This window comes from Calypte anna, chromosome 1 (assembly GCF_003957555.1).
Source record: "Calypte anna isolate BGI_N300 chromosome 1, bCalAnn1_v1.p, whole genome shotgun sequence".
In the NCBI taxonomy this organism is placed as follows: domain Eukaryota; kingdom Metazoa; phylum Chordata; class Aves; order Apodiformes; family Trochilidae; genus Calypte; species Calypte anna.
The window spans coordinates 42,169,021-42,194,849 of NC_044244.1; the positions used below are offsets into that span (position 1 = coordinate 42,169,021).

Here is a 25,829-nt window from a genome sequence, read left to right on the forward strand (position 1 = left end):
CTATAATGGCACTGTCTTTCCTCTTACAAAGATGTGTTTATTTTGAATTCATGGTCATGCTGTAAAATCTCAGTAGACATGAAGCATGTTAGTTTTCATCTCAGTCTATCTGTTCAAGGTCAATCCTGGGAAGTGCTTTCCTGTGTATGTGTATGGGTGACTAACTTGCTGTGTCTAGATTAGTAACTAGCTGTGCTTTCTCCATCATTCTTTTTGGTTTTACTTATTTGAGATTCCTCTCTTAAGTTAACAAGCTTGGTTGCAAGATGCACTTTTTTGAAGTGAGGACATAGCCTGTTAAGTCAGAAATTGAATTGGGAGTACTTATACTCTCCTTCTCATAATGCTTCTAAGTAGTGCAGTGTCCTTTTGCAGGGTAGATATATGAGAGAACTGAGCCATACCCCTCTCTCTCAAGTTCTGAAGTGTCTAAAGGCTATCAAGATAGTATTTGACTTCTTTTCTTTTCCAGCTTAACCCTCACTATCCAGAAGGTAATAATGAAGGAAAAGCTTTGGTAAGTGGAATTTATATGTTGCATATAAGGGGGGAGACACTGTATCCTTAACCTAATACAGCTCAACATACAAAATTCCTTCCTGGCTTTCCTTTTACTTACACATCATGGCCACTGAAAATGTTTTCTGGATCCTGTATAAATCAGGGTACAACTCAGAACTGTCAGTAGAGAGTTTTCCCTTGCATAAGGTATACCATAGGAAACTTGTTCAAATTCTGCATAAAATTAGCACAGGGTGGAAGCAGTTCTGCTAGGTGGCTGCAGATATGAAATGTATTATTCTCCTCAAATCAGATATATGGTTTATGGCCTACCACTCTCTTTAGTAAGAAAACCAGGGACAATCAAGTCTGGTTATGTGCCCATACCAGTTCAGAGACTCTGCCCCTCTGGGATGTGTCAGTCTAGGATGGCTCTAAATCTAAGAACAGGCTGAGAGTCTTTTTATGGCCGATATGGAATAGATGCAAGCAGAGATTCAGGCACAGGCTTAGGCTGAGTCCAGCCACACTTCAGGACATCTTCACAGAGATCCAAGTTGTCCTTGAACCAGTGTGGATTGGCTGTACAAACACCTGATGCCCTTTGCTTAGGAGACAACAACTTTTGCCTTGTACAATGTCAAGAGCATGCTAGCAAATTCTACCTAAGAGGCAAGGCCAGACATGTAGTTTATAACATGTAAAAGAACTGGAGTTAAAACTCTGGCAGAATCTTACTGAGAAAATAGATAGTAAAAAAAAAATTTAAAAATTCCTTCATCAAATACATGATATTGCTTTGAAAACAGAGATATTATTTGAAAAAATTCAGCTTAATTTCTTTGTTTGCCTTCTAGCTTTTATTCTTTTAGAGGACACATTTCCAATTTTTTTCTGTATGGAGAAGAATTTTTTATTTTTCATTAAATGCAACTCAGGAGTCTTACATAATCACATGCCTTCAGGACCGCAATTTTAATAAAAATGGAAACTTATGTAGGAGTTGGCAATATTGGTTTTCCATCTTCCCTTGATATTTGGTGTTAATGGTAATATAGCAATAACAGCTCAGTTGTCCAGAGAAATGAGAATTTTCTCTCATGAAAATATGGAAGTTCCACCATTTTTTTTCTCATTTGTATTGGAATGACACTTGAAGCCTTTGGAGCTTTGGAATGGGAATGGAGATAAGTTCTAGAATACCCCAGTGAGCAGCATGCTTGTTTGGAAATGCTTGAGTTCATGCTCTTGCTCTGTGAACAGCAGAGCTGGTCTCATCCATCTGCTCATATTGTGACAGCTCTTCTGAGTCAAATCTCCTGATTATTCCCTATTTAAGGCATTCCAATTCACTTAGCAGAGCGATCATAGAGCATGGAAATTGGCATTTGGTTGGGTGAAAGTAAAAAAGATACATCTACCTCTGGAAGTTATCTCTTGTGCTCTAACCTTTCATGGGTGCCCAGCCCAAAGAACCTGACTTGAAAACTTACATAGGGTAGATGTTAGGTCCTCTTCACCAAGGATCCAGTCCTGTTGTACCATGATATATTAATTTAGATACAGTATAGATTTTCCAGTTGTAGCAATTACAGTTCCTCTCAATAGTTAAATATCTTCTGGACTGGGTAATGAAGAAAGCACAAGAGTAACCTGGACATGAATGTTAAAGGTGACTTCTCTTAACAGTTTGGCTTAATCCTTCTGGGTATTGGTTTCAGATCAGTCAGATTAGATAAATACTTCTGATGAAAATTTAACCAAAACTCATTGATGATCAACACTGCTGGCTCTGGCAATTTCTGTTTATGCAGTCAGCACTTTCTTGTGAAAAATGTCTTGTGAAAGAACACATAACAATATTTGGTGATGCCTCTGTGTAAATCCAAGCCTACAGGCACTTTCAGCATGGAAGAAATCCATCTGGACCCTTCACCTCTTTATAGTCTTGTTGGAAATAAGCCTTCATTCTGGCATTGAGCAACTGATAAGAAAAGCTTCACATCCCTGTGGATGAATTTCTTTTATGTTACAATAATGCAGTATTTTGAATTATCCTCAAAAGTACAAGAATCTTACAATATTTGGAGTTAATTAAGGGCCAGCTATGTCAGGATTGTATCCAATATGAACATAAACTAGAGCCCGTGTGCTTTCTTTGCTCTGTGGTTTTCCTCTAGTGTTTCTTCTGCCAGGTGGCTACCTAACTGATTCACTGCAAAGGCATCTTTTTTTAAATCTTTTTAAGTAATTAGTTTTGAAATACTAATGTATGAAGTAAATCTGCTCTAGAAGGGGAGGTGAAAGTGCACCTACCTCAGCAAGATTTGAAGTCTGAGTAGCAGGGGAATGGGAGATGCACACTTGGTTCCTCTCAACTGAAGGAAGAATCTCGGCCTGTAGCCTGGGATTTTCTTTTTTCTGCCAGTCCACTGGATAAAAGGCTACCAACTTCTTCTGTGTCTCCTGCATTTTAAAGGTGGCACAGCCATCAATGCATTTCATGCCAACCCTTAACCCCTCCATTATGTGTGAGAAAGCTCCTTGTGCATGTGGACTGCCTGGCTTACAGGTCCTGATCAAGGTTGCTTAGGTAGCTGAATCTCAGGAAGCAGTGGTGGAGAAGGATTTTCCATGGTGCAGTAGTGGGCACAGACACCTAGGTTCTGCCTAAATGCATCTTTTTTGTGTCTTGCCTTAAGTAACTTAAAAATCTGAAAGAATTTTGGCTCCTAAGAACATAAATGTTACTGGAACTTGCTAGGACTTTTGTACCCAAGCATTAAAGCTACATTTGGACTGCTGTTCATTGCTCATTTATGGGCTGCTTCTTGAGAATCCAGCCAAATTGTCTTGTGAAACACTGCTTTTATTTCTGGTAAAATTTGGTCTTGCGATGAGTTGATTAGAAATCTTTATATATGTTTTTCTCACATCTAAACTCCAGGATATTTTTTTTTTAATGGGAAGATCTTCCTTTGAGTTGAAGTCCTTATGAAAAAAAAAGGCTTTTTTAGTCTCTTGAAGTTTAGGAGATTGTAAGTGTGTCATGCAATGCTTGGTGTCACAGCTCCCATTAAAGGCAAAATGAGTGTATTTTATGCTGCAAAGTAGTCTATTATTTCTAATCATGGAAATGTGCAGCATCCAAAAGAATGCTATAAACACTGGGGAAATGTCAAGAACAGCTGGGAACCTGGCATTTGTTAGTGCCTTTGTATTAAAGGCTGTCATTGGGTAGGTACCTTAACTTCACTTGTCTGCATTTTTATGAAAGGGTTTTAATCCTAACCAGTTCCAATCTTGCTTTTATTATTGAGATTTTTCTTTGCATTGAGACTGGTATCTATTTACTTTTTCTCTAAAGAAGTTGGACAGTTCCACTGTGAATCTCCATGTGCTGTTTGACATACCTTCTTTAGCTTCTGTTTGTCATATAGATAAAAATAAATACATTATGAATTCCAAACAGCTCTGCAGTTCATAGTTTTCTTCCTTGCTTCCAACTCAGATGATTTTTTCCCCCCCAACAAACACCAAGTTTATTTATTTATGTATTTATTTGCCATCCAGCAACTAAGTTTGTTTAATTAGCATTTTACAACATGGGAGAGAATTGGGGAATTTATTTATTTATGTATTTATTTATGTTTTTAAAGGCTTGCTTAGGAATTAACCTGGCAATAAACAATCTGAAAAAAACACTTTTTAAAAACAGAAAATCATCAGCTTTAAAATGGCAATGTCTCTGCTTATGTAAAGCTAGCAGTCAGACTACTTTGGGGGGGAAAGCAGAGACAGGGATGCCGGCACATTATTATTATTCTGCTGCCGCACACAGGTCTGAATCAGCTCTGAAAGTGCATACATTGTTTCTTACAGAATGTCTCTGGCTCCTAACAACAGAATTGCAACGTGATGTCTCTGCTAAAAATGGGATGACTCACAAATGAGTCAACAGGGAAGGTGTTACAGGAGGCTAACTGCTGGGCTGGCTGCCTGGGCTTCCTAACATCCAGGAGCAAGGCTGGCCATTAATTTACTCGACTTTCTTTTCATATAGAATTTTTTAAAATTATCTAACCTATGGTGTTCTGCTCTCTGGAAATGCTGGTTTTGTAAGAGCCTCCTAAACTGGGTTAACATCTTGAGATAGCACATTGTACTGGATTTAACAGGCATTTTCAGAACTCTGGCTGCTATTAAATTTAATTTCTGCTGAAATCTGTATTGCAGCTTAATGTATTCATTTCAGGAGCAGGGCATTATCCCTGTCTGTCTCTGTGCCACAAGAGGTGTCTTTACCAAGTGGAACTGTGGATTGAAAAGGTATTTCAGGTCTGTCTGTTCCTGTATCGCTTTTTGCAGCTGAAAGGAAGGCCCCTCCATAAGCAAAACTCTATGCAAATCTTCCAGATTTTAGATGTGATATCCAGTTCAGATGAATAAAGGAGATGCTTTGCTTTACTGTTGCAGAATGGGGCTGTTGATGAGGGGCTGTTGGCACTCTAGGTGGTTGGATGCTTAAGTTAGGGAGAGTTGGTCTTTTTGCCACCTGGTATTTGGACCTGGTCATTCTTTGGAAAGGTGTCGGCCCATGTCCTGGCAGGCAGAACAGGAGCTGATTTTTGGAGGTCCCTTGCAACCCCTGACTTTCTGTGATTTCCTGAATGTGCCCTTCCTTCATCCTTGGGAGCAATTTAACCAGTGCACAACAATGAGGTGATTCCACCTTCTTCCCAGTGGCTGCATCTCTGATTTGATTTGTGACAGCCTGTCTCTAGTTTGCCAGTAGTCTGAGACAATCAGAACGATTTTTTCCCCTCAATTAATTTACTGTATGTTATTATTGTTTTTCTCACAGTTCTTATACTTCTCTGTACTCATAGCATGTAATTCACATGCCTTTTTTTTTTTTTTTTTTTTTTTTATCTTTCTTTCCTTGGCTGTCATTGACCACATCACCAACATCTGAAACTGTTCATTGGCTTCCTCTTCATACTGCTTCAAGTTGAATTTTCTTCTCTACATTTGAGACCTTTTACTGTTATTTTCCTCCCTTCTTATTGAATCTGATTTTGCTGGCTGCCTCTGCTCCTATGCCGGTTTCTTACCTGAGCAAATGTCATCTTGTTTTCATCTGCTTAGGAATGCAGTGCTTCTTCTGAGCTGATCATATTGTCTGATTAATGTCAAATAGTCCAATACTTTCACCTCTTTCCATGTCCTCACATAGCCTCATACTGATTCAATAATAGCTTGGCCAAGTGCAGATTCTGTTGATCACTCACTAAATTTAATTAATCATAAGAAACTTCCCATGTGAATAAGAAACTTCCCAAGTGTATGTGCATTCTCTCTCTCTGTGAAACACACACACAGGCACATACCCATAGACTTAGACATAACTGTTCATATGTGTTGACTGCTTCTCTGTTTCTGATGCACTCCTTATACGAAAGTTGTTTTCAGAGCTGTCAAATTCAGAGTCACTTTGTGTGACATGTTTTTTTTTTCCATTGACTACTGCTAAGCACCCATAATCCAAGTTGCATTGTGAGGTGTGCCTGAAATCTAAAAAAATATTATAAGGAGGGATATGAGGTTTGTCCTGGAGTCCAGTCTGAAACCACTGTAGGTCTGATTTTGACTTGGTTTTCAGAAAACCAGCTCTTGCTCATATGCCAGGTCTGTCTTGCCAGGTGTCAAGCCTGGCTGGTGGGATTTGAACCTTATGAGCCAACTCTGTATCTTAATAGCATCTATAGAATGCTATTATATAGCAACCTATATATAGTTCAGGAGATGAGTGAGTGGAGTTGGCCACAAACTGCAGGATGAACTCCTCCACAGAGCTAGTGGGTATCATGAACTACTTAAGCACAGGAGACCTGCCTTTGACTTTGACTCCTGTGATAGAAATGGGCACATGTGCATATATAAATACGGCTAATGACCTATTGAAGATGAGCAGATGTTACGTCATGAGTGAGTTAAAAAAAAATTCATAACACAGAGCAAAATATGGTTTTATGTTTGGGTTGTATTTTTCTCAGAGCCCCAGGGATGAAAATGCATAGAATGGTGACATGTCCTGCCTTTTTGTATACGAACTTGTCCTCTGCCATTCACTCCTTTACAGACCTCTTGAATTTTGAGCTGGTTTTCTAGTTTTCCATTTTTGTTTGGAGGTTTAGGAAGTAGATTTTAATTTGATTTCAGACTCTGACTCACACCTGCTGGACCCTTAAGAGGAGCCTCTTATAATTTGCCTTATTTTCCAGTTTGGGTCTCATCCTGAGTTTGTAAAGCAAAATGTGTATGGAAATCACATAAATTTTCTGTTTTCTGAATCCTTGCATAGAGGTTAAGTTTTATGTGCAATTTTCTTTAATGTTTTTGGGTGTGGGGTATGGAAGGATGTCAGGACTTCCAGATAAGCGTATATGCTTGTGCAAGACACAGAACATGGTTCTCCTTTGTCTTGGCAAGCCTTCCTCTCAAAAACTAGTGACCATACTCTAATCACTTGATGAGCCTAAGAAAAATACCTCTGAGGGTTTCTTTCTGTTTTTTCCCTCTATCCTTCAGAGAATGGGATGGAAAATTGGCCTTTTTTAGGCTCAATAATGAAGAAACTGTTGTTTTGGAAGGATTAAAAAAGTACATTGAAATGAGAATATAACTAGCTATTTCTTACGGTTTCACTCATCCTTGATTTTGTTGCTTAATCAATTTGCAATATGAATAATGAAAGATTTGCCCTTGATTATCCCTTACAGCTTGGCTTTAATCAAGGTACTAATGCAAAGCAAGTACAGTCTAGTCTCTTTACATGGCTTTGTACATCTTTTCCCTAGTGGTGTGCTATAAATCATTATAATAATGTATCACATTTCCAGCATTTGATTTTTCTCTTTTGGCTTTCTAAATTCCTTTTTTGCTTTTCCTCTCATGATATATTTTGTGTACGTGAAAGGCCTTGGGCTGCCAGTGTCTTAATTGCATATTAGTCTTTCATAATATGGGTAACTGCCCCAGAGGAACAGCTTTTATTTATGCCAGAAATGCCATTGGTGGCTGTGTGGTTATGGGCACAGGCTCTGAACTACTCCTTCAAGCAAAGATATGTGCATGGAGAAGGTAGGATTTGGTGTCTCTAAAGGCACAGGTAACTGAAGATGAAGAAGGCTGCTTAGTGGTTGTGGTTCACAAAACTCCTGTTGACCTTCAGCAGATGGTAGGAGGAAGATCACCACTGTAGATTTGCCTCTTTTGAGGCACTAAAACAACATAAGTCATTCACTTGAAAGCTGGGCTCCTCAAAGAGAGTGAAGCTCTCCAGTTTCAGTGGGCACACTTAGACCTATGTTGGATCCAGCCTCCAATGCATTATCAGCCTGTGCTTTGTGTGTCCACCCTTCCCAATGATGAGTTGATGTTAGTAGAGTCACATATTCTGGTACTTGCTGTTTAGGAAGTGTGGTGCTGTGATTCTGACCATATGAGAAGAAAAAATGGGCAAACTTAAATAAAACAACAGTGGATTTAGGCAAGTTGCTTACTTTTAAAATCCCCCATTGCTTTAAAAAAATCCATTTTTCTTTAGCTCTGTTCTTTTAACTCTGTCCCTTTCCAAATCATCACTGTGTAATTACATCTGTTGGGAGTGAAGGGTCTGCAAATGCTGCAGGTTTTTGAAGTTGTAGGTGTCAAGTAATATTGTATATAGTACTGCAGTTTCTCTGTGGCTTGTAACCTGCTGTTGTTATAATGACTGTCTGAGACCCCATGTGCCTGGGGCAAAGTGCATCCTTTGTGTTACACACTCCAAAGCCAATCTTGGTACATTGTTACTTGAATGTAGCAAAAAAAAAAAATTAATAAATGAAAATACAATTCAGATGTATTACTTGTCTGCAAGGTAACTGGAGAATTTATAATGGACCCCAGTGCAAGCAAATAACCCTTGTGCCTAATCAGCAGAGAGATGGCGACCTTCCTGCTTCAAAGAAGAAACGCCAGGCAGGGGAGAAGATTATGTATACTTTGGTCTCTGTGCCACATGGAAATGACATTGCATCTCTCTTTGAACTGGATGCCACCACTCTTCAGAGAGCTGATTGCCTGGTTCCAAGGTAAAAAAAAACAAAGGGTGTGTGTGTGTGCGCAAAAAACAGTGCTGTGTTGACAGGTTTCTTCCTAGCATTATGCTGGTGAGTAAAGCAGAAAAAAAAATCAAATGAGCGAATATTATCCTTCAGTTAAAATTTGAGGAGTGTTCATGGATAAAGAAAAGATGTATAAAACATGATACTGCTGCTGTGACTGGGTAAAATAATTATAAGGATAAACCAAGTGACACTTGAAGAGAGTCTGTGAAGAGAGAAATAATGGGCTAAATGTTGCATAGATATATATGAAGACAGAGCTGAGTCTTGTGCAGTTTTTGAAAAAGCTGTACTGCTAATAGATCTAACTGAATTGTTCCCAACAAAATAATGTGTATGGTGAACAGAGCCTCTGTTTCCCTGACAGATCACAGTGCCACTGAAAAGGCTTGTTATTCAAATGAATTCAGCAAGTAGCTTCTGTATTTTAATTGTGAATATTTGAAAATTCAACTGTGTTGCTTAGCTGAGATAGGCTGGCTAAGTCACATGGAGCTGCTTGTGACTGAATGGGCATGTAGACACTTGGGGCTAGTAGTTATGAGAGTGGATTTTAAAGCTGGGTACTCACAAATACTGATTTATGCAGCTTTGAAGTGTATTTGCTATGCTAAGTTTTGCCAGATAATTTGCTTACTTGAAAACTCAAATCCTATCAGCATGAAAGGGAGAGTGAGAATGAAGACCACAGTGAATGTATTTAAAAAGTAGGATTCAGAGTAAAAAATGTAATTGATTTCTCAGCTCTGCTTTTTGTTAATACCACAGATTATCATAATGAAAAAATTTAGAAGAATCTCAGGTCTGATCTTTGTTCACTTGATTTTCAGTTGAGAACTGGTTCTGTAAATTCTTGCTTCCTCTAACAAGGGTTTGCAAATCATAATTGGTGAAGCTGTGAAACCATGGTCAGTTTTACTTTCTGGCTTTTATGCTGTGAGAGGTTGAAAGGGTTTGTTTGCAGAAAAAAGAAAAGAATTTGATTTATTCATGAAATCTGCTTCTATTCAGATGGGATTTTATAACACCTTTTCATTTTCTTTTTTCTTTAAGGAATACTTTAATCCTAGGCTTATATACATACTTAAAAACAGTGTTCTGCATAATCCCAAAATGCTGTTTGTTCTTGTCTCAACTCTGTCTGGGTGAGAAAGAGGGAGACAAGGGAAAAGGTTACTGTAGTCTCTTTTAGGTCTCCTTCACCCTTTTATGTTAAGTGACTGCCCTCAAATCTCATGTTGTGGTCTTGTGCATCCCCCTTTTTACACTGCAGCTCATGACTGATCCACCCAACCTGTTGCTTGCTTTGTTTTCTTTTAGGAACTCATATGTCCGACTGAGGCATTTATGCACTAACACTTGGGTCACCAGTACTAGCATTCCAATAGACACTGATGAAGAGAGGCCTGTGATGTTAAAGGTAAAGGTTTATATCTTGGGGCTGAAATCCCAAACTCATTCCTGAAGTTCTCTACTGGTGATGCCATCTCTACCATATGAACTATACATCATAATGAGGATAAAGGTAAGAGGATTTTTCACCCAAATCAAATCAATAACTGTTGCAGATTGGGACGTGCCAAACAAAAGAAGACAAAGAAGCTTTTGCCATTGTATCAGTTCCTCTGTCTGAGGTCAGAGACTTGGACTTCGCCAATGATGCAAACAAGGTTCTAGCATCAACTGTTAAAAAGCTGGAGAATGGAACAATAACCCAGAATGAAAGGAGGTTAGTGAGTTTGGGGTTTTTTTTCCTTCCTAAACTGGTGTTTGATTACTCATGACATCGTGGCATTGCAGTAATAAGTTAGTAATGTCTGTGTGGACACAGAGGCAGTTGTGAGAGAGGACACTTCAGTGCTGAGGCTGCTAACCTGGGGTTAGATTCTGCCTCTGTCAGAGCATTCTTGCTCCACCTTAGGCTCATCTGTGCATCTCATCTGTAAAATGGGCATAAACAGCACTTCCCCAACTCACTGCCCACATCAATAAATGGGTTGCTCCGTGGGCAAATGCAAAGTGTTTATCTTAATTCCCTTTGATAAACTACTTCTGAGCTGTAGCATGGGGGCCTGTTGCATTTGATTCTCATGGGCAAGAAGGCTCTCTAGACAGTGGGCAGCATGGCAGGACCCTTGATTCTTGAGTTCACTGTACTACACATTCATGCTGCTAGAGCAGCAGAAGGAAGTCTCAGTGACCAAGAAGCTGCCCCAGCAGATCCTTTCCTGTAGCAAGACGAACCTCTCTTAGGGAACGGCGCTTCAAGGTCCAACCAGGTGTTCCAGCAGAGACTCACAAGCAATGCTCTAAGCCTATGGCTCTCAGAGCTGACTAGCCCGGATCGTTGCTGCTGCTCCAAGAGTGACTGGCCTCTCTGCTGGCTTGCTCAGGACTGAGCCCCGCCTGTGTCTCAGGCCTCACCTTTTATTGGCCCCCTGGTTCTGCTCATGCACAGTTGGGGCCCGCTCTAATTAGGCACAGGTGGGCTTGACACAAGCTCATGCTCACTCCCTGGCAATTAGTGGCACCTGGTTGCCTCATTTCACTACACTTTCCTATTTGTATTTTTCCCTGTGTTCTTTTCCTGTTTTACATAATTTTGGGGTCTGCCCTTTGTATTCATCAATGTTTCAGCTGTAGTTCTACTAGAATGTCTGTTCTTCACATCTGCTGCTGAATTGATGGGTTTTGTTGTACATTTTAGCCAGATATATCCCACTCCCAGTGATGTAACTCACTATTTGTTTTCAGCTGTCTGTTGTTAAACTGCATCACTAGCTGTGTTAAATTGTAACTCGTATTGCATCATGCATCTTACACAGCTCTTACTGAAAATGTTCATTCTTGTTGATAAAATGGAACTTTTGCTGTCAGTCGTCAGTAGCAATTAGACAAGATGGCTCAATATCAGATGGAGGATTTATCATAAAAGGCAGATCTGTAATGGCCTGGGTGTTGGTACTTAGCCTTGAAAAGCTAATGGGCCATTTCATGATTGGATTGAACTAGAGAGGCATATGACATAATCAAGGTGTGACATCCCTATATTAACCTTGCACTGCTGTGTTACTGGAAGACAGTATTTTCAAATTTTGATGCTGACAGATTGGTGTAACACACAAGTAAAACATTTCATACTGGTTTCAGGGTAGTGCCATTATTTGTTCCTGTGATTTCCTTTGGGAAAAAGCCAACCCCCTCTTTTCCCTGTTTGCTTCATCCTACATATGCCTTTTCTGCTTTTTCTTTTGAGGGGAACCTTGCTGTTCTCTGCCAGTGGGCTGAGAGTTTTAAAGCTAAAGCTCACTTAGACAGTGGAAGCTTTGTGCCTGGCTCCTAGAGACAACTTTGAAACTCCACTGTTCATCTTCCTGGCACTTCCATATCATACATAAAGGTTTGGTAATTGTAGACCTGATGATGTCCAAATTCATATGATGTTTCCTCAAGGTAGGCAATGTGCTGGATTTTGTTTGTAAAAGATTGCTAGTTCTTTTAAGGGAGATTCATTGAAATCTGTGGGCATTTGTACTTCTCTGTGCATGCCTGGCAAGGTATGTTAGTAACAAGAAGGCAATGAACACTTTTTGCATTTTCTGCAGAAAGGAGAGAAGGAATTATTACCACTTCCTCTGTCCTTTTTAGCACTTGTTTCTGCCAGAGCTTTTGTGTAGCAGACTGAAACAAATGTAATATTTTTAAAATATGTTCTTGGGCCAATAGGAAAATAGTCTAGTGATAGAATGGTTTTATTCCTCTAGTGAGTCTATCATCTTGTTTCACTGACTGGTGCCCATGAGAAAGTGTAAGAATCCTTGCTAGGCTGCATTAAGAGTGTCTTTCTACTGTTCCTAGGCCATGGTGCCAGCTGGTATAGGTTTTGGATGTTTAAATACTCTACAGCAACCAAGTATCCTATATTTTTCTCCCTTTTTGTCTCTGGTTGTTGTTTAGTGCCTTGGTAAACATCCCTATGAGAGCTTAAGCCTCTGCTGAACCATGGTCTGGAATCCTTAAGTACATGTCAAACTTAACTTTCTAGTGATTGAAGTTCTATTGCTCTAGAGAAAGGTTATTCTAAAAGGGGATTTTCTTTCATAATGGATACTAGCAGGTGTTGAATAGCTGCATATAATAATTATTTATGTATTCATTCTAGGTTTGTAACCAAGTTACTGGAAGATCTCATTTTCTTTGTTGCTGATGTGCCTAATAATGGGCAGGAAGTTTTGGATGTGGTTGTTACCAGGCCAAACAGAGAACGACAAAAATTAATGAGGGAACAGAATATATTGGCTCAGGTATGTCCTGCTGTATTAATAACTTGCTTGTATTTACAAGCAGACTGTAGGAGAGACTTATTTAAGAAAATGTTATTTTTAGGTAACTTGACTTAACAACCCCATGTTGGGTTTGTGTCTGGTTGGATTGGATAGATATGATATTACTTAGTCAAGGCTCATATCTTGGTCTGTGAATCAGACAGAAACATGAGGAGCCATGTCTGATGACTCAGATTCATGTGATTCTGATGACTTTTAAGACTACATTTTATTACAAATGTTGATGAAATTTGAAACAAGCTTACAACATGGTCCCAATCCTGCATATAGTATTCCCCATATCGGAAAAATTCTTTTGCTCTTACGGATCCTTGGCTTTGTATGAGCTGTGAACTTGCATATAAATCAAAATCGCTATGCTCTTTAAGTTGCCTACTGAAAAATAAAAACAGAAAAGAATGAAATTGGACAGCAGCCAGTATTGTCCTCCTTTTCCATCCTTAATTTATCCAAAATTAAGGCACTCAACTAACAATATTTAAAATTGGGGGTAGCAGTAAAAAGAAAGCAATATCAGTGAAGTTGGAGGAAAATGTAAAGCTAAGCACCTAAAGCTGTAGCATCTGAGATTGTGCCCCCACTTGTATTCAGTTGTGTGTATGTAAGTGCTGTGATTCACTTCCAACTTTGGTAAATAAGGTGCTTGTGCTGATCATGTTAGAAGATGTTTTTATTGACTGCTACATGTTAAGCAAAAATCTGGGATTTTATTTTCTGTGATTTTGATTTTGAACAGATCTTTGGCATCCTCAAAGCTCCTTTTAAAGACAAAGGTGAAGGATCGATGCTAAGACTTGAAGATCTAGGTGACCAGAGATATGCTCCATACAAATACATGTTAAGATTATGTTACAGAGTTCTCAGACATTCCCAGCAGGACTATAGGAAAAACCAGGTCAGTGCTATTCAAGATAATTTTTCACCTGATTTCTATAAATGTATATCCTGGGTTTGACATCACTCTCTGCACTAGCAAGTGGGATTCTGTGCTAATGGTGTAAGGACTGGGTTTTTGTATATGTTAGTTGTAAGAAGCAATAGACTCCAGTCTCAGCTGCAGCTGGGAAAAACTGCACTAACTTTATAGGACTTAAGGGAGCAGAGGTAAAAGTGTGACTGCTTTGTTTTCTTTCCAGTGCTTTACAGAAATATTTTTGTCTTAGAGGGAAGGAGAGGAGGGGAGATTTGGAAAAGAAAGGTCCTTAAACATTATAAAAACCTTTAGGATTTTCCTTTAAAAAAATTGGTTGTCCTTTCTTGAATTTTGTATATATTTTCATTGATTCAGTCCTTTGTTTTACGAAAGAAAAAGAAGAGTTAGTCATTCCTAATATTGAACTTGTTTCTTGGGGTACATATTTTATGTGTTCAGATATTCTTTTCCTCAAGCCAGTTCAGAGAGGAAGTTTTGAGGGTTATTTTGATTGCTCATTGAGCTGAGTGCTTATGATTCTAAAAGAAAAACATTACTGCTTAACAAGTCATCACGGAAATTTTCATTTTTTCAGGAATATATTGCGAAGAATTTCTGCATCATGCAGTCCCAGATTGGTTATGATATTCTGGCAGAAGACACCATCACAGCTTTGTTGCACAACAACAGAAAACTGCTAGAGAAACACATCACAGCTAAAGAAATAGAGACGTTTGTTAATTTACTCAGGAGAAATCGAGAGCCAAGGTTTGAAGTGGTCCACTTAACTTTTTCCCTGTATTGATAGGCCCTTATATTTACAGTAGCTGTGAACCTGCCTTCTATTGATAGTTTTGTTGTCTCTTTCTCCCAGCTTAATTTTTTTTTTTTTGACCTGGCAGACAGAAAACCCACATGTACAGTGTCATGCTAGAAAAGGTCAGAAATACATTGGAGTATCACAGTATCTGCATTTCAGAACTAGAGCTTTCTGAAAAGGAGGTTTATTTTAAAAGACAATTTTGAAGATTTTATTTTAGTTCAGACTGGGACATAGAAAAACAAACAGAAATTTTAATTTCTCACAACTCTGCAGATCCTTTGTGAAACTGCCACTTGTGTTGGGTCCCCTGATAATAAACATGGTGGAAACTAAACAGAAGTCAATTTTTCTAAGCTTTTATGACTGTCGGTTTTCCTGCAGGTTCTGATTCCAGATCAGACCCAAAAGTGGCCCAGGGCAGTGGACACATGTCCTAGACCACATCTTGTTTCAAATGAAAAATTCTGGCCTTGAACTTCACTCAGCTGGAAATTGTTTTGATTAACTTTAGATCAGAATATGAAGGAAATGGATTTTTTTTAAATGGAAAATCCATCTGTTTTTTTTCATTGGATTGTCAGTTGTAAAATTACTGAAGTAATACAAATTTAAGAACTTAATGCATTGAAGGTCCAATAATGTCCTCTGTAATTGTGAATACCATTTTTCTGTTGGTGATTAAGGATATTGCTCAAAGCCCTGGTGCTTCACTGCTTCAGTTATTTTCCATATATCTGCAGATATTTTGCCTCACTGTAATCTCCTGGCCTCTCCCATGCTAAAAATGGGTTTGGGTAGGTCAGTACTAAGAGAAAACCACATGAAATGAGCTTCTTCTCAGTGTTGAAAGGTCCTAGTGTTTATTGACAATCTCATATCACTTTGTGGTGGAGGATGTCGCAGTACTGTTGTGTAACAGGATTGTGCTGTTGCTGTGCATTAAAATATACATTCACTTCTCTAAGGCTGAGACCCTAGAGTAATAAATATTTGGAAAGTATCCATTGCTAAGATGATGCAATCTGAATAGCAAAGGCACTTATTTTCATGGAGAATCTTTTCAATTCTTAGATTTGTACATCGCTGCTTGTGTGGGTGAGGATGGCTGTAGTAGACTCTATGACACAAGCTCAACAAAATTCACAAGTTTTAGCTCCAGTGATGTAAATCCCCTGGAATTCTGTGTAATTCTATGCTGCTTACTTCATAACCTTCTTGATGCAATATTGTGGTGTGCTATGAATTACCTGTTGCCAAAAATCTCCATTTCAGCCATGGGTAAAAATGTTCCTAAGTGTAACCTAGAAATGCTTTCTATACTCATCCCTTGCACATCCCAGACTTCTGTGGTCTGTGCTAATGCAAAACCTCTATAGAGGTTCAAACTGTTGGATCATTGAACACCAGATAGTAGATGGTCAAGTTTTTTTTCCTTCATTTCTAAGGAAACTGTGTGTGCCTGCTTGTATCTGCTCCCCCATCAGCTCTTGAGCCTCTTGCCAGTTGTTAGAGGATACTCAGGGCTCACGGATACTCAGTTTCCTACGAATGTCCTGAAAAGAAGCAGCTACATAGAGGGAAGAGGCCATTTTTATGTTCCATTGAGGCAAAGACTGCAATATGGACTACTGTTAATGCACGCAGAGAAATCCATGGCAGATGGGCATGAACTAGATAATGAATGTCCCAACTGTTAGGAAAGCCTCAGCCTGAACCTTGTTGAGCATCAGAAAATATAAATTTGAGAGAAAAAATCGTATGAAACTGATTTCCATGCTAAGCTTTGATATTTCTTATTTATGTGGAGTGATAGCTTTGAATGCAGAGGTCCTCTCCTGCCAGATCTTCACTCATCACTAATTGTTGGCTGTGTCAGTTTGTGGAGTTTAAAGGCTGGACTCCTCCAGTGCAGTGGAGTTCCTTAAAGGGTACATAGATGTCTCCAGCACAAGTAACACCTACTTGCTATTTGGGTTAGGGACATGCATGTTACTGGTGGGGAAGATGGGTAGGAATTTTTGCTTTTGGTTCCTGACAGGGACAGAGACCTTCAGTGGAGCTCCCCCACCAGCCAAGTTTAAGACAGCCTCAGGCTGCTTTAAAGTTCTGACACAGCAATTTGGTCTTTGATTTGCTGAGAATTGATACCCTTGGGATATTTTTCTTTACTGTCCCTGACTGATTGTCAGTACCATTCAGGGTGGCTCTCAAAGGTACTATTAATTTTTATTTGTTATGAGTTGGAATAGTATGAATCAACAAAGATTGCATGTTGATAAATGTGTATATTAGTGATGGATGCTAGAAATTTGTACTGCAATGTTTCTCTGTACTATTTTAAGGCTCATGTTTTGTTGCATCTGTGGTTTTTTGACTGCAGATTCTTGGATTATCTATCAGACCTGTGTGTATCTAACACCACGGCAATACCAGTAACTCAGGAACTCATCTGCAAGTTTATGCTGAGCCCAGGGAATGCTGACATTCTCATTCAGACCAAGTGAGCATCTATAATTTGAACATACCTTTTTGTTGTCTTGTCTGTCGTTACATTTGTAGCAGGTTGGTAGTGGCTCCATTTTTGAATGATTTGTCTTTGCAGGCTGGTATCAACACAAATGGACAATCCATTGGAATGCCCAGTCATCTCAGATGACATTGATGAAGAGGAAGTGTGGCTTTACTGGATTGATAGTAACAAGGAACCTCATGGCAAAGCCATCAGGCATCTGGCTCAGGAGGCAAAGGAGGGCACAAAAGCTGATTTAGAAGTTCTTACTTACTACAGGTAAAACTGCTTATTCAAATCCAGTTCTGGGCCCCTCAGTCTAGGAAGGATATTGAGGTCCTGGAGCGGGTCCAAAGGAGGGCAACCAGGCTGGTGAAGGGACTTGAGCACAGATCCTATGAGGAGAAGCTGAGGGAGCTGGGGCTGTTCAGCTTGGACAAGAGGAGGCTCAGAGGAGACCTCATCACTCTCTACAACTACCTGAAAGGAGGGTGTAGCCAGGTGGGGGTTGGTCTCTTTTCCCAGGCAACCCTCAGCAAGACAAGAGCGTGCGGTCTCAAGTTGTGCTGGGGGAGGTTTAGGTTGGATATTAGAAAGAATTTCTTTACAGAGATGGTGATCAGGCATTGGAATGGGCTGCCCAGGGAAGTAGTGGATTCTCCATCCCTGGAGATATTTAAAAAGAGACTGGATGTGGCACTCAGTGCCATGGTCTGGTAACTGCAGCGGTAGTGGTTCAAGGGTTGGACTTGATGATCTCTGAGGTCCCTTCCAACCCAGCAAATTCTATGATTCCATGATTCTATGAAATGGAAAAAAAATGAAAACTCTCTCTCCTGATGCCGTTCTTACTTGGATCATTAGCTAATATGAAAAAAAGGAAACAATGTCATGCCAGAAATTGGGATTATTAGATTCTTTCATTTTTTTCCTGTTAGAAGAATCATACTCTTTGCTGTTTATCCCAGACAAATCTTTAATTTCCTTTGCTCATGACAGGTCTTTGTGTCTTGTTTTAATTTTGCCTCTTAACTTTTATTTATTGGGCTACATTTTTAGGTTGTGCTGCTCTAGGATAAGGTATGCTCTGAGGAAGGAGTGTCCCGAGGATTAGAGGGGAGAAATGATCATGAAACAGTGCCTTACACAGACTGGAAACAAATGGTCCAAATGCTTCAGCTGTCCATTGAAGAAGTCTTCCTTTGTGTGTCAAAGGGAGCCCAGTCTTCATGGGGGGATCTGGACCCTGATGATAGCATTTTTGATGGCAAGTTGGTTCCTTAGCTAGAAAAGTCACTCCTGTAAATTTTTACTATTTATGTCAGAAAGGTTGACATGAGGCTTGTAAAGTCAGATACTAGAGTATGCTGTTTTATGGTATTTGAAGAAATCAGTTGGAAATACAGTGATTTTTTTTTTCTTTTTAAGGTACCAGCTTAACCTCTTTGCAAGAATGTGCCTGGACCGCCAGTACCTTGCCATCAACCAGATTTCTGCTCAGCTGTCAGTGGACCTGATCCTACGATGTATGTCTGATGAAAGTCTCCCTTATGACCTCCGGGCTTCTTTTTGTCGGCTGATGCTACACATGCACGTGGACAGAGATCCTCAGGAATCTGTGGTACCTGTGAGATACGCCAGATTGTGGACTGAAATTCCTACTAAGATCACAATTCATGAGTGAGTCGAAAGTGTTGCAAAATAAAGTGCAACTTCATTGTACTTGGGTTAGTCTCAGAACAAAATGGTTGTAAATATGTAATGTTAACAAAACATGTAAGCAAAAAGGTATTTTGTTGCAAAACACAGTTATTTATTATTGGTACTCTTGGAAACTTCCATGGGTAGCTTTACATAATATTTCAGTCTCATTTTTCACATTGTTCTTATCAGGGACAATCTGGGGAAAAATTGAATTTCCTTTGAAAAGCTGAATTTGAAGTGCTTTAATGGTGTCTAGCATTGAGTGTGATACTACCAAGCATGTAGTGTTATACTTCAGGCTCAACTGAAAGCCACAGCTGGAAAGCTGGAACTTACATTTAGGTAAGGCTATTGCCCCAGAAACAGTTTACAGAGGCTTTGGCCTCAGTCCAGCAAAGTACTTAAGCATGTGTTAAATTTTAAGTATGGGAGAAAGGCCCATTGACTTCAGTGGAAACCCTCTCTGGCTTAATTGGTTTGATGGAGCAGTGCCACTGTGCTAGGCCCAGAAAGGGAATATCTGGCTGAAGAAACAGAGGAAGCAGTATAGCAGTTCAGTAGACACTATTGCTTCTTTTAGTGTGATGAAGGATTGTTTTGACATACATGAAAAATCATTCCTTGTTGGTGGTAGAGAGAAGGAGGTTGTCTGTCCTGAGCTGCTTTCCTTACGTACCATCCTCCTTGCGGAAACAGTGTACTCTGGTTGATGGGCAGAGAGGACAGCTGAGATGTAGTGGTTACTGAATTGCCACAGCAAGATTTAAGAGTACTGTCTGCCAGAACAGTAGTATTTTCCTGTCTCTGTTATGGCTGCAACCCTTATAGGTGCTGTTGTAAGGAAGGTTTATGCATCCTTTTTTGTATCTATGCAGAATCACCTGACCTCTACCCTTCTCCTTACAGAGAACTGACAGTAATTTTATGGAATTGTGAATGGTTTGTTTTTTGTTTAGTGACAGCTGATCCTAATATTAGAGGTGGTTAATTTTTCTTCCTTCTGTGTCTTGCGTTGTAGGTATGATTCTTTCACAGACTCTTCAAGAAATGAAATGAAGAGGAAGTTTGCACTCACTATGGAGTTTGTAGAAGAGTATCTGAAAGAAGTTGTAAATCAGCCCTTTCCTTTTGGAGAAAAAGAGAAAAATAAACTTACATTTGAGGTATTTCTCAGCTATCTGTGTCCTACTTATGGTATTCCTTCTCATTTTACCTCAGCTGATATTGGCTCTTTCAAAATAAATACAGTTGCATAATAAATGTCAGTTTAAAATGTCCTAAAGAAGCACAGGTTCCTAACTCCTGTGTTCTTGGTGATGACTGTGACTGCAGAAAATAATAGTACAGTCTGCTGCCCAACAGCTGTGTATTTCCTCCCTCTCCTGAGGTGGTTGCATTTCAGTGGCAAGGGAGAGGGATATGTGTGTGGGTGAATGGCCATATGACCCTTCTCTCCACATTAGTGAATTTCCATGCAGGGATTCTTCAATATAGGTAAGTATTAGTCTCTGTGTAAGACATGACACTCAAGGAAATACTCTGAATAACCTAATCCAGTGTTTTAAATACCGGTTGAAATTCCTGACAAAAACTTTAGATAAATGTAAATCTTCCAGATTCAAATAACACTGAATAAAGGGGAAAAGACTTACTGCTTTCATACTACTTCCTTCAACCTACCTGCTAAGCATTATTGCTCCTGCCTCTGGTCATCTGAAATATAACCTCTGTTCAAACTTAACCCAGTTGTCTTCCTCCTCTTTTGGCTTCCATTTTCCCCACAGCTACTGCCTCTTTAAATAGTTTCCCGGAGTCTTTCTTCTTTATTTTATTTATTTTCACAGATGCAATTACATGCTTTCATGCCTTCCAAATTTCACTTTGGTTGTTGAAATTTGAGTGACCAATTGTTTTGGCTAACTCTGAAAAACATTTGATGTCACTGACCTTAGTCCAAGGCCAGTTCAAATCAGTGGAAAGACTTGTACTAATCTGAATGTAGTCTAGATCTGTATCTCTCTGAAAGCTGCTGTGTGAAATTCAATAGTATTGCACAGCTAAGTACCACAAAGGTTGCTCATACTTCCTTCATTTTTATTTTCTTTTTTTCATAGGTGGTACATCTGGCTCGAAACCTCATATATTTCGGCTTTTATAGTTTTAGTGAGCTTCTCAGGCTGACCCGGACACTTCTGGCAATTCTAGATATTGTTCAAGTTCCTATATCATCATACTTCGAAAGGTTGAGCAAGTTTCAGGATGGAGGTGAGAGAAGCAGAAAGACTGTTATTCCAGTGTGTAATTCACTATTTAGGTTGGGAATAATTTATGCAACAACTCACTGGTCTTTCAAGACTCTTTATTTACACATAAACCCACCTAACAGGAATATATTGCAGGATACATTAAGATGGTCAACTGAAGAGGATCCTTTTTGAAAGGAGCTGAATACTTATGATGCTTGGTTACTGTGCTGTCGGGGCTGCTTCTTTGCTTGTTTGAAACTGAAGTCTCAAATCTGGATCTAAACCTGAGTGTCCCTTGTGCTAAACATCCTAAGCAAGTGCAGATGGCATTTGCCTGGGTACTGCAATGATGATGGTTCATATGTGGCACAAGTATTTATTAGTTGTCTTAGCACTTCACATAAAGGGAGAATAACTCAGCATATTCTGTGATTCTGTGACATGTGTTACTGGTCCAGAAGCACCAGACATTTCAGATGAGACCATCCTCTCTGCATGTGTTTGTCAGTTTTGAATGTTCTTTTTTTAACCCAGGCCAGAGTGCCTGTCTGACAACCACAGGAAAATCCTGTATGTCCCACTGCCTTTTCTACCATGGCTTAGAACTGGGTTGAAGAATGAGCATGCCAGGAAAGTGCTAAAATCTCACAGTTTTGTTTTCCTATGTGTGGAAAGGAAGCACAACAGTCATGTGGGCTGTGGGTCCAGGGGACTGGCTGATGGCAAATTCTGTTTCAGTATGTGTCTGGTGTATCATGCACTGCCAGCTGGCCCACAGCACCAAATAGGGTTAGCTGTCTTGTATTGAAACAACAATTATTTTATGTTTTCTCTGGGATACCTTTTCCTGGCCTCGAGTTTTCCTAATCATTGTTTTGCCCTGTGTGAGTGTGCTGTCCTTCATAACTTTTTTTTTTTTTTCTATTTTTTGAGGTTCAGGCATTCTGGAGAAGTGTAGAATGTCATTGTCATCTCTGAGCCAAGAAGTCTTGTGCTTGATTCTCTTGATCTTTCCTCTATCACTGCCAGTGCACTTTACAGGGAGCCCCTGGAAGTCTTTCCTGCAGTGCTGTGCACACTAAAGCATGCTATAGCTGGCTGCCAGCCCTCTACAGAACTAGGGGAAGACTCTACATTCAGACACTTGGAATGATGTTTTCCTTTTTTGTCCCTGAAATACTGCATTGCAGACTCTCAAATGGCTCTGGACACAGTTTGATTTTAGATAAAATCTCGGTGTATTGGCAAGATGGAACATGCAAATGTGGTTCTTCTGTTTAATTCTCTATCTGCTCAAGTCTTTAATCCTGGTTATGCATCTCATTCAATGTTTTTATATACCCATAAAATTATGTTTCATCCTTAATTCCCTTCTATTCTGTTAAAGAGTTTCCTTTCTGGCTATAAAGGAACGAACCACCTATTAAATGCCAACAGACCTGCTCTCAGTTATACTCATTCCCAGAGCAGTTCCATGCAAATCAGTGAATTTACTCCGAAGTAAATGACTATGAAGGAATGCAGAAAATGTCACCACCATGCAAATGGCAGCTCAGCAGCCTTATTAGTAACACTCAGCATTGACTGGAGCCTTGTTGGGAGCTATTGTCACACATCTGGTTTTGTCTCATATTTTCCCAGCAAAAAAGGCTCAGAACAAAGGTGGGATTTTTTGTGTGTATTTGGTTAGCTGTGGCCTTCATACAGATTCTTTAAACTTCCTTCTTGGCTGTAGCTGTCTCCGTGGATGTGTTTGTCTTTTAAACACTGGACCAGTTCAGGTCAGGATTTGACAATCCACTGATATTCTTTCAGAAATGATCTGTGGGTTAGTTTGTTGGGTTTTTTTTTTTGGTAGCTCATGTCTACCATCTTAAGAGAGACCAGAGAGAGAGAGATACTGACTGTGCTGTCTAAATGCTGTATTGTATTACATTTTTCATATTACTATTGTGTTGTGTGTGTTTGGCTGCTTCGCTGTCCATTTTTTTCAGACTTGTGCTCGAGCCCACAGTAAGAGGCAGAAAGTGCTTATGTTTTCTGAGTGGTGCTGGTAGGCTGGAACTTATGTGCTTCTGTTCGTCTTGGACTATAGATGATGTAAAGATATGTGAGTCCTTACTTGAGACTGGGCTTGCCTCTGCATTTGACAAGGTGTCCTTGCTTTACTAGGCTTGCTGGAACAGGCCTGTGTATGAGATGATCAGGTGTCTTAATGATGTTCTTGTACTTTTATCTTCTGGGGGAAGGGGAAAGACCAGAGGTCTGATTATATTGTGCTTAGCATCTTGTCCAGTCACTTCTACCCAAACACATTTGACTGCAAAAGTTCTGATGTTACCTAAGTCCTGTGGAGTCTGGATCCACATTGTCCAACATCCAGGATTTTGTGTATATACTGGGAATGTATAAAAGTAAACTACTAGTTTTGTAGGTTAGGGAGATTATAAAGATTGTGGGATTTTGTGTTTTTTGTGGGTTTTTAATGTTTTTGTAATCCATTCACTCAGTTATTGCAAACATTAGCTTTAATTCAGTAAGAACATATATTTCATACTTCGAGCTTAGAGCTTTGAAGAGTAGTTCTGAAAGGCAGTTTTGACAAACACTGAAAGGCAGCCATGATGCCTGGGACTGATGGTTTAATGGTATCAACAAATGTGATAAAATGTTACCAAGCATTAGGGGCCCAATTCTGTAGTTCTAATGTAGGAAAAGCCTACTGAATACCAGCATTCATTCTGTGTATTTGAATTTTCATCACTATCCTACTGTAAATTTACATAGATTAATATTAAATGGGTATTTAAGAGCAATATTTTGTCAATAATTATATCTATTCAGAAGTGCAGTTGATTTTCAGTTGTCCATGACAAGTGACTTGAGAAGAGGCGGAAAACTCATGTTATTCCTGTTCTACAGCTCTAGTAGATCTAAGGTGGCAGCTCCAAAGAAGTTAAGAATTTTGGGTAGAATCTACTTATTTTACATGATAGGTCTTGCATTTTAGTTTTGTTAAAAAACATTGATTATTATGGGAAACTCAGTTCTGAATAAATCTGGGGACATAGAGTGTACTGCCCTTACATTATTGACATTGATTTGTACCAGGTCAGTAGCAGCAAAGTTCCCAAAATCTGTTTCCTGTAATGTGGAGTTGTTAGGAACTGGTGACCTTGGATCTTTATGGTTTGGCAGCTGCTCCACATCATAGAATCTGTAGTCAGGATTTTAAGAATGCATAGAAATATATTAATGGTGAGGGGAAGAATGAGGTGGGTCTTGGATGTAGGAAGCCTGCCTGGAGTTGTGCACCACAGAATTTGAAACCACCATGTTTACAACCAACAATCTGTAATCTTCTTCCCTGTTTAATATTAATTTCTTAAACAGACCCATTTAGTTCAGTAAAACCACATGCTAAGTGAAGAGGGATATACAATGAGTTTTGATCTGTTGAAGCAAATCTGCAAAATGGGGTGTATTTTTAGGCTTAGTGGAAGTTGCACAAAGACTTAATTAGCCTTTTACCACAAGATGTCCTTTTCCATCCTGTGCTTAAATTTTGACTCATGGCTGAGGAGTAGTCCTTGATGTTCTGTGTTAGTTTCTGTATATCGGTTCTCCAAAACTTCTGAAAAGAGCCTTATGGTAATGTTATGCCTTGCTTCCTTTAAAAAAGCTTGATTTTAATGTCACTGTTAGGTACCTTAACCAGAATTAAATTAGTGTGCATGTAGTTTTCAGGTGTGACCTTATTTGATGAGGACAGGCTGGGGAAAGTTGTCTAGAAACATTTATGAGATGGGATCCTGGAAAAAGGCTTCTTACTTAAATTGCATCCTAAAAATGAATTCATGCGAAAAACTTGCAGCCAACTTTTTTTTTTCCAGTGTTTTAACTTTGAATGATTTTTGAGGCTATTTGAAGCTTTTTTTTCTGTTTCTTTTTTTCCCTTTTTAGATTCTAAAAAGTGTGGGGTTTGCAAAATATACAATCTGTATCCTAAAGAGACATTTTTTTCTTAAGGAGAAAGTGAGGACTTCATTTAGTAATGCTGTCATTCTGGCACCTTTCAGGAACATTATAATCTCTTGCAGTTTTAATTAAAAGGTAAAGTCATTGCTTTCCTAATAAGTGCACCCTGATGTATCATTCAAGAGTCAGGCGCCAATCTGCCTTGTCCAATACTTGTTATTTATTCTCTGTGAAATAAAATGCACATCTTTCTCTAGGCACAATTGATCTTTCAAATAGCTGATTTTAGTCAAACCATGCAGCTACAGCATATGTCAGGTCTGAAAAATGAAATGACATGGTAGTTTTAGCAGGCAAGCTATGCGTTTGCCATGCAGCTCAGTGCTGTTTAGTTAATGTTGTTTGGGAGTAAGAGTAATGTCATGCAAAGAAATGCATCCTTTAATTTAGGCTGTGTATGTCTTGGGATGCAACTCACAGAGCTGTGTACCAGTTTGAGATCTGATGAGACAAACATAGGTTATCTGCAGAGTGTATTTTTCCCTCTGGAACTCTACATAAATAACTACAATTTTCCTATGCCAGGGTCCACTGACATCAGTCTTTCAGCTCCCTTTATTTCTACAAAGGAAGGTTAC

General features: G+C 39.3%; 1 protein-coding gene across 1 annotated transcript in view; it reads left to right on the plus strand.

Moving 5' to 3' along the window:
• ITPR2 (inositol 1,4,5-trisphosphate receptor type 2) overlaps positions 1-25,829 on the plus strand; it is a 259,728-nt gene that overhangs the window by 66,319 nt on the left and 167,580 nt on the right. Inside the window, exons 10-21 of the mRNA XM_030449603.1 lie at positions 473-517; positions 8,485-8,639; positions 9,993-10,092; positions 10,241-10,401; positions 12,835-12,976; positions 13,755-13,913; positions 14,527-14,699; positions 17,135-17,254; positions 17,357-17,542; positions 18,692-18,943; positions 19,986-20,130; positions 21,082-21,232. Of these exons, the coding sequence (XP_030305463.1) occupies positions 473-517; positions 8,485-8,639; positions 9,993-10,092; positions 10,241-10,401; positions 12,835-12,976; positions 13,755-13,913; positions 14,527-14,699; positions 17,135-17,254; positions 17,357-17,542; positions 18,692-18,943; positions 19,986-20,130; positions 21,082-21,232 (1,789 nt within the window). The remainder of the gene's footprint in view (positions 1-472; positions 518-8,484; positions 8,640-9,992; positions 10,093-10,240; positions 10,402-12,834; positions 12,977-13,754; positions 13,914-14,526; positions 14,700-17,134; positions 17,255-17,356; positions 17,543-18,691; positions 18,944-19,985; positions 20,131-21,081; positions 21,233-25,829) is intronic.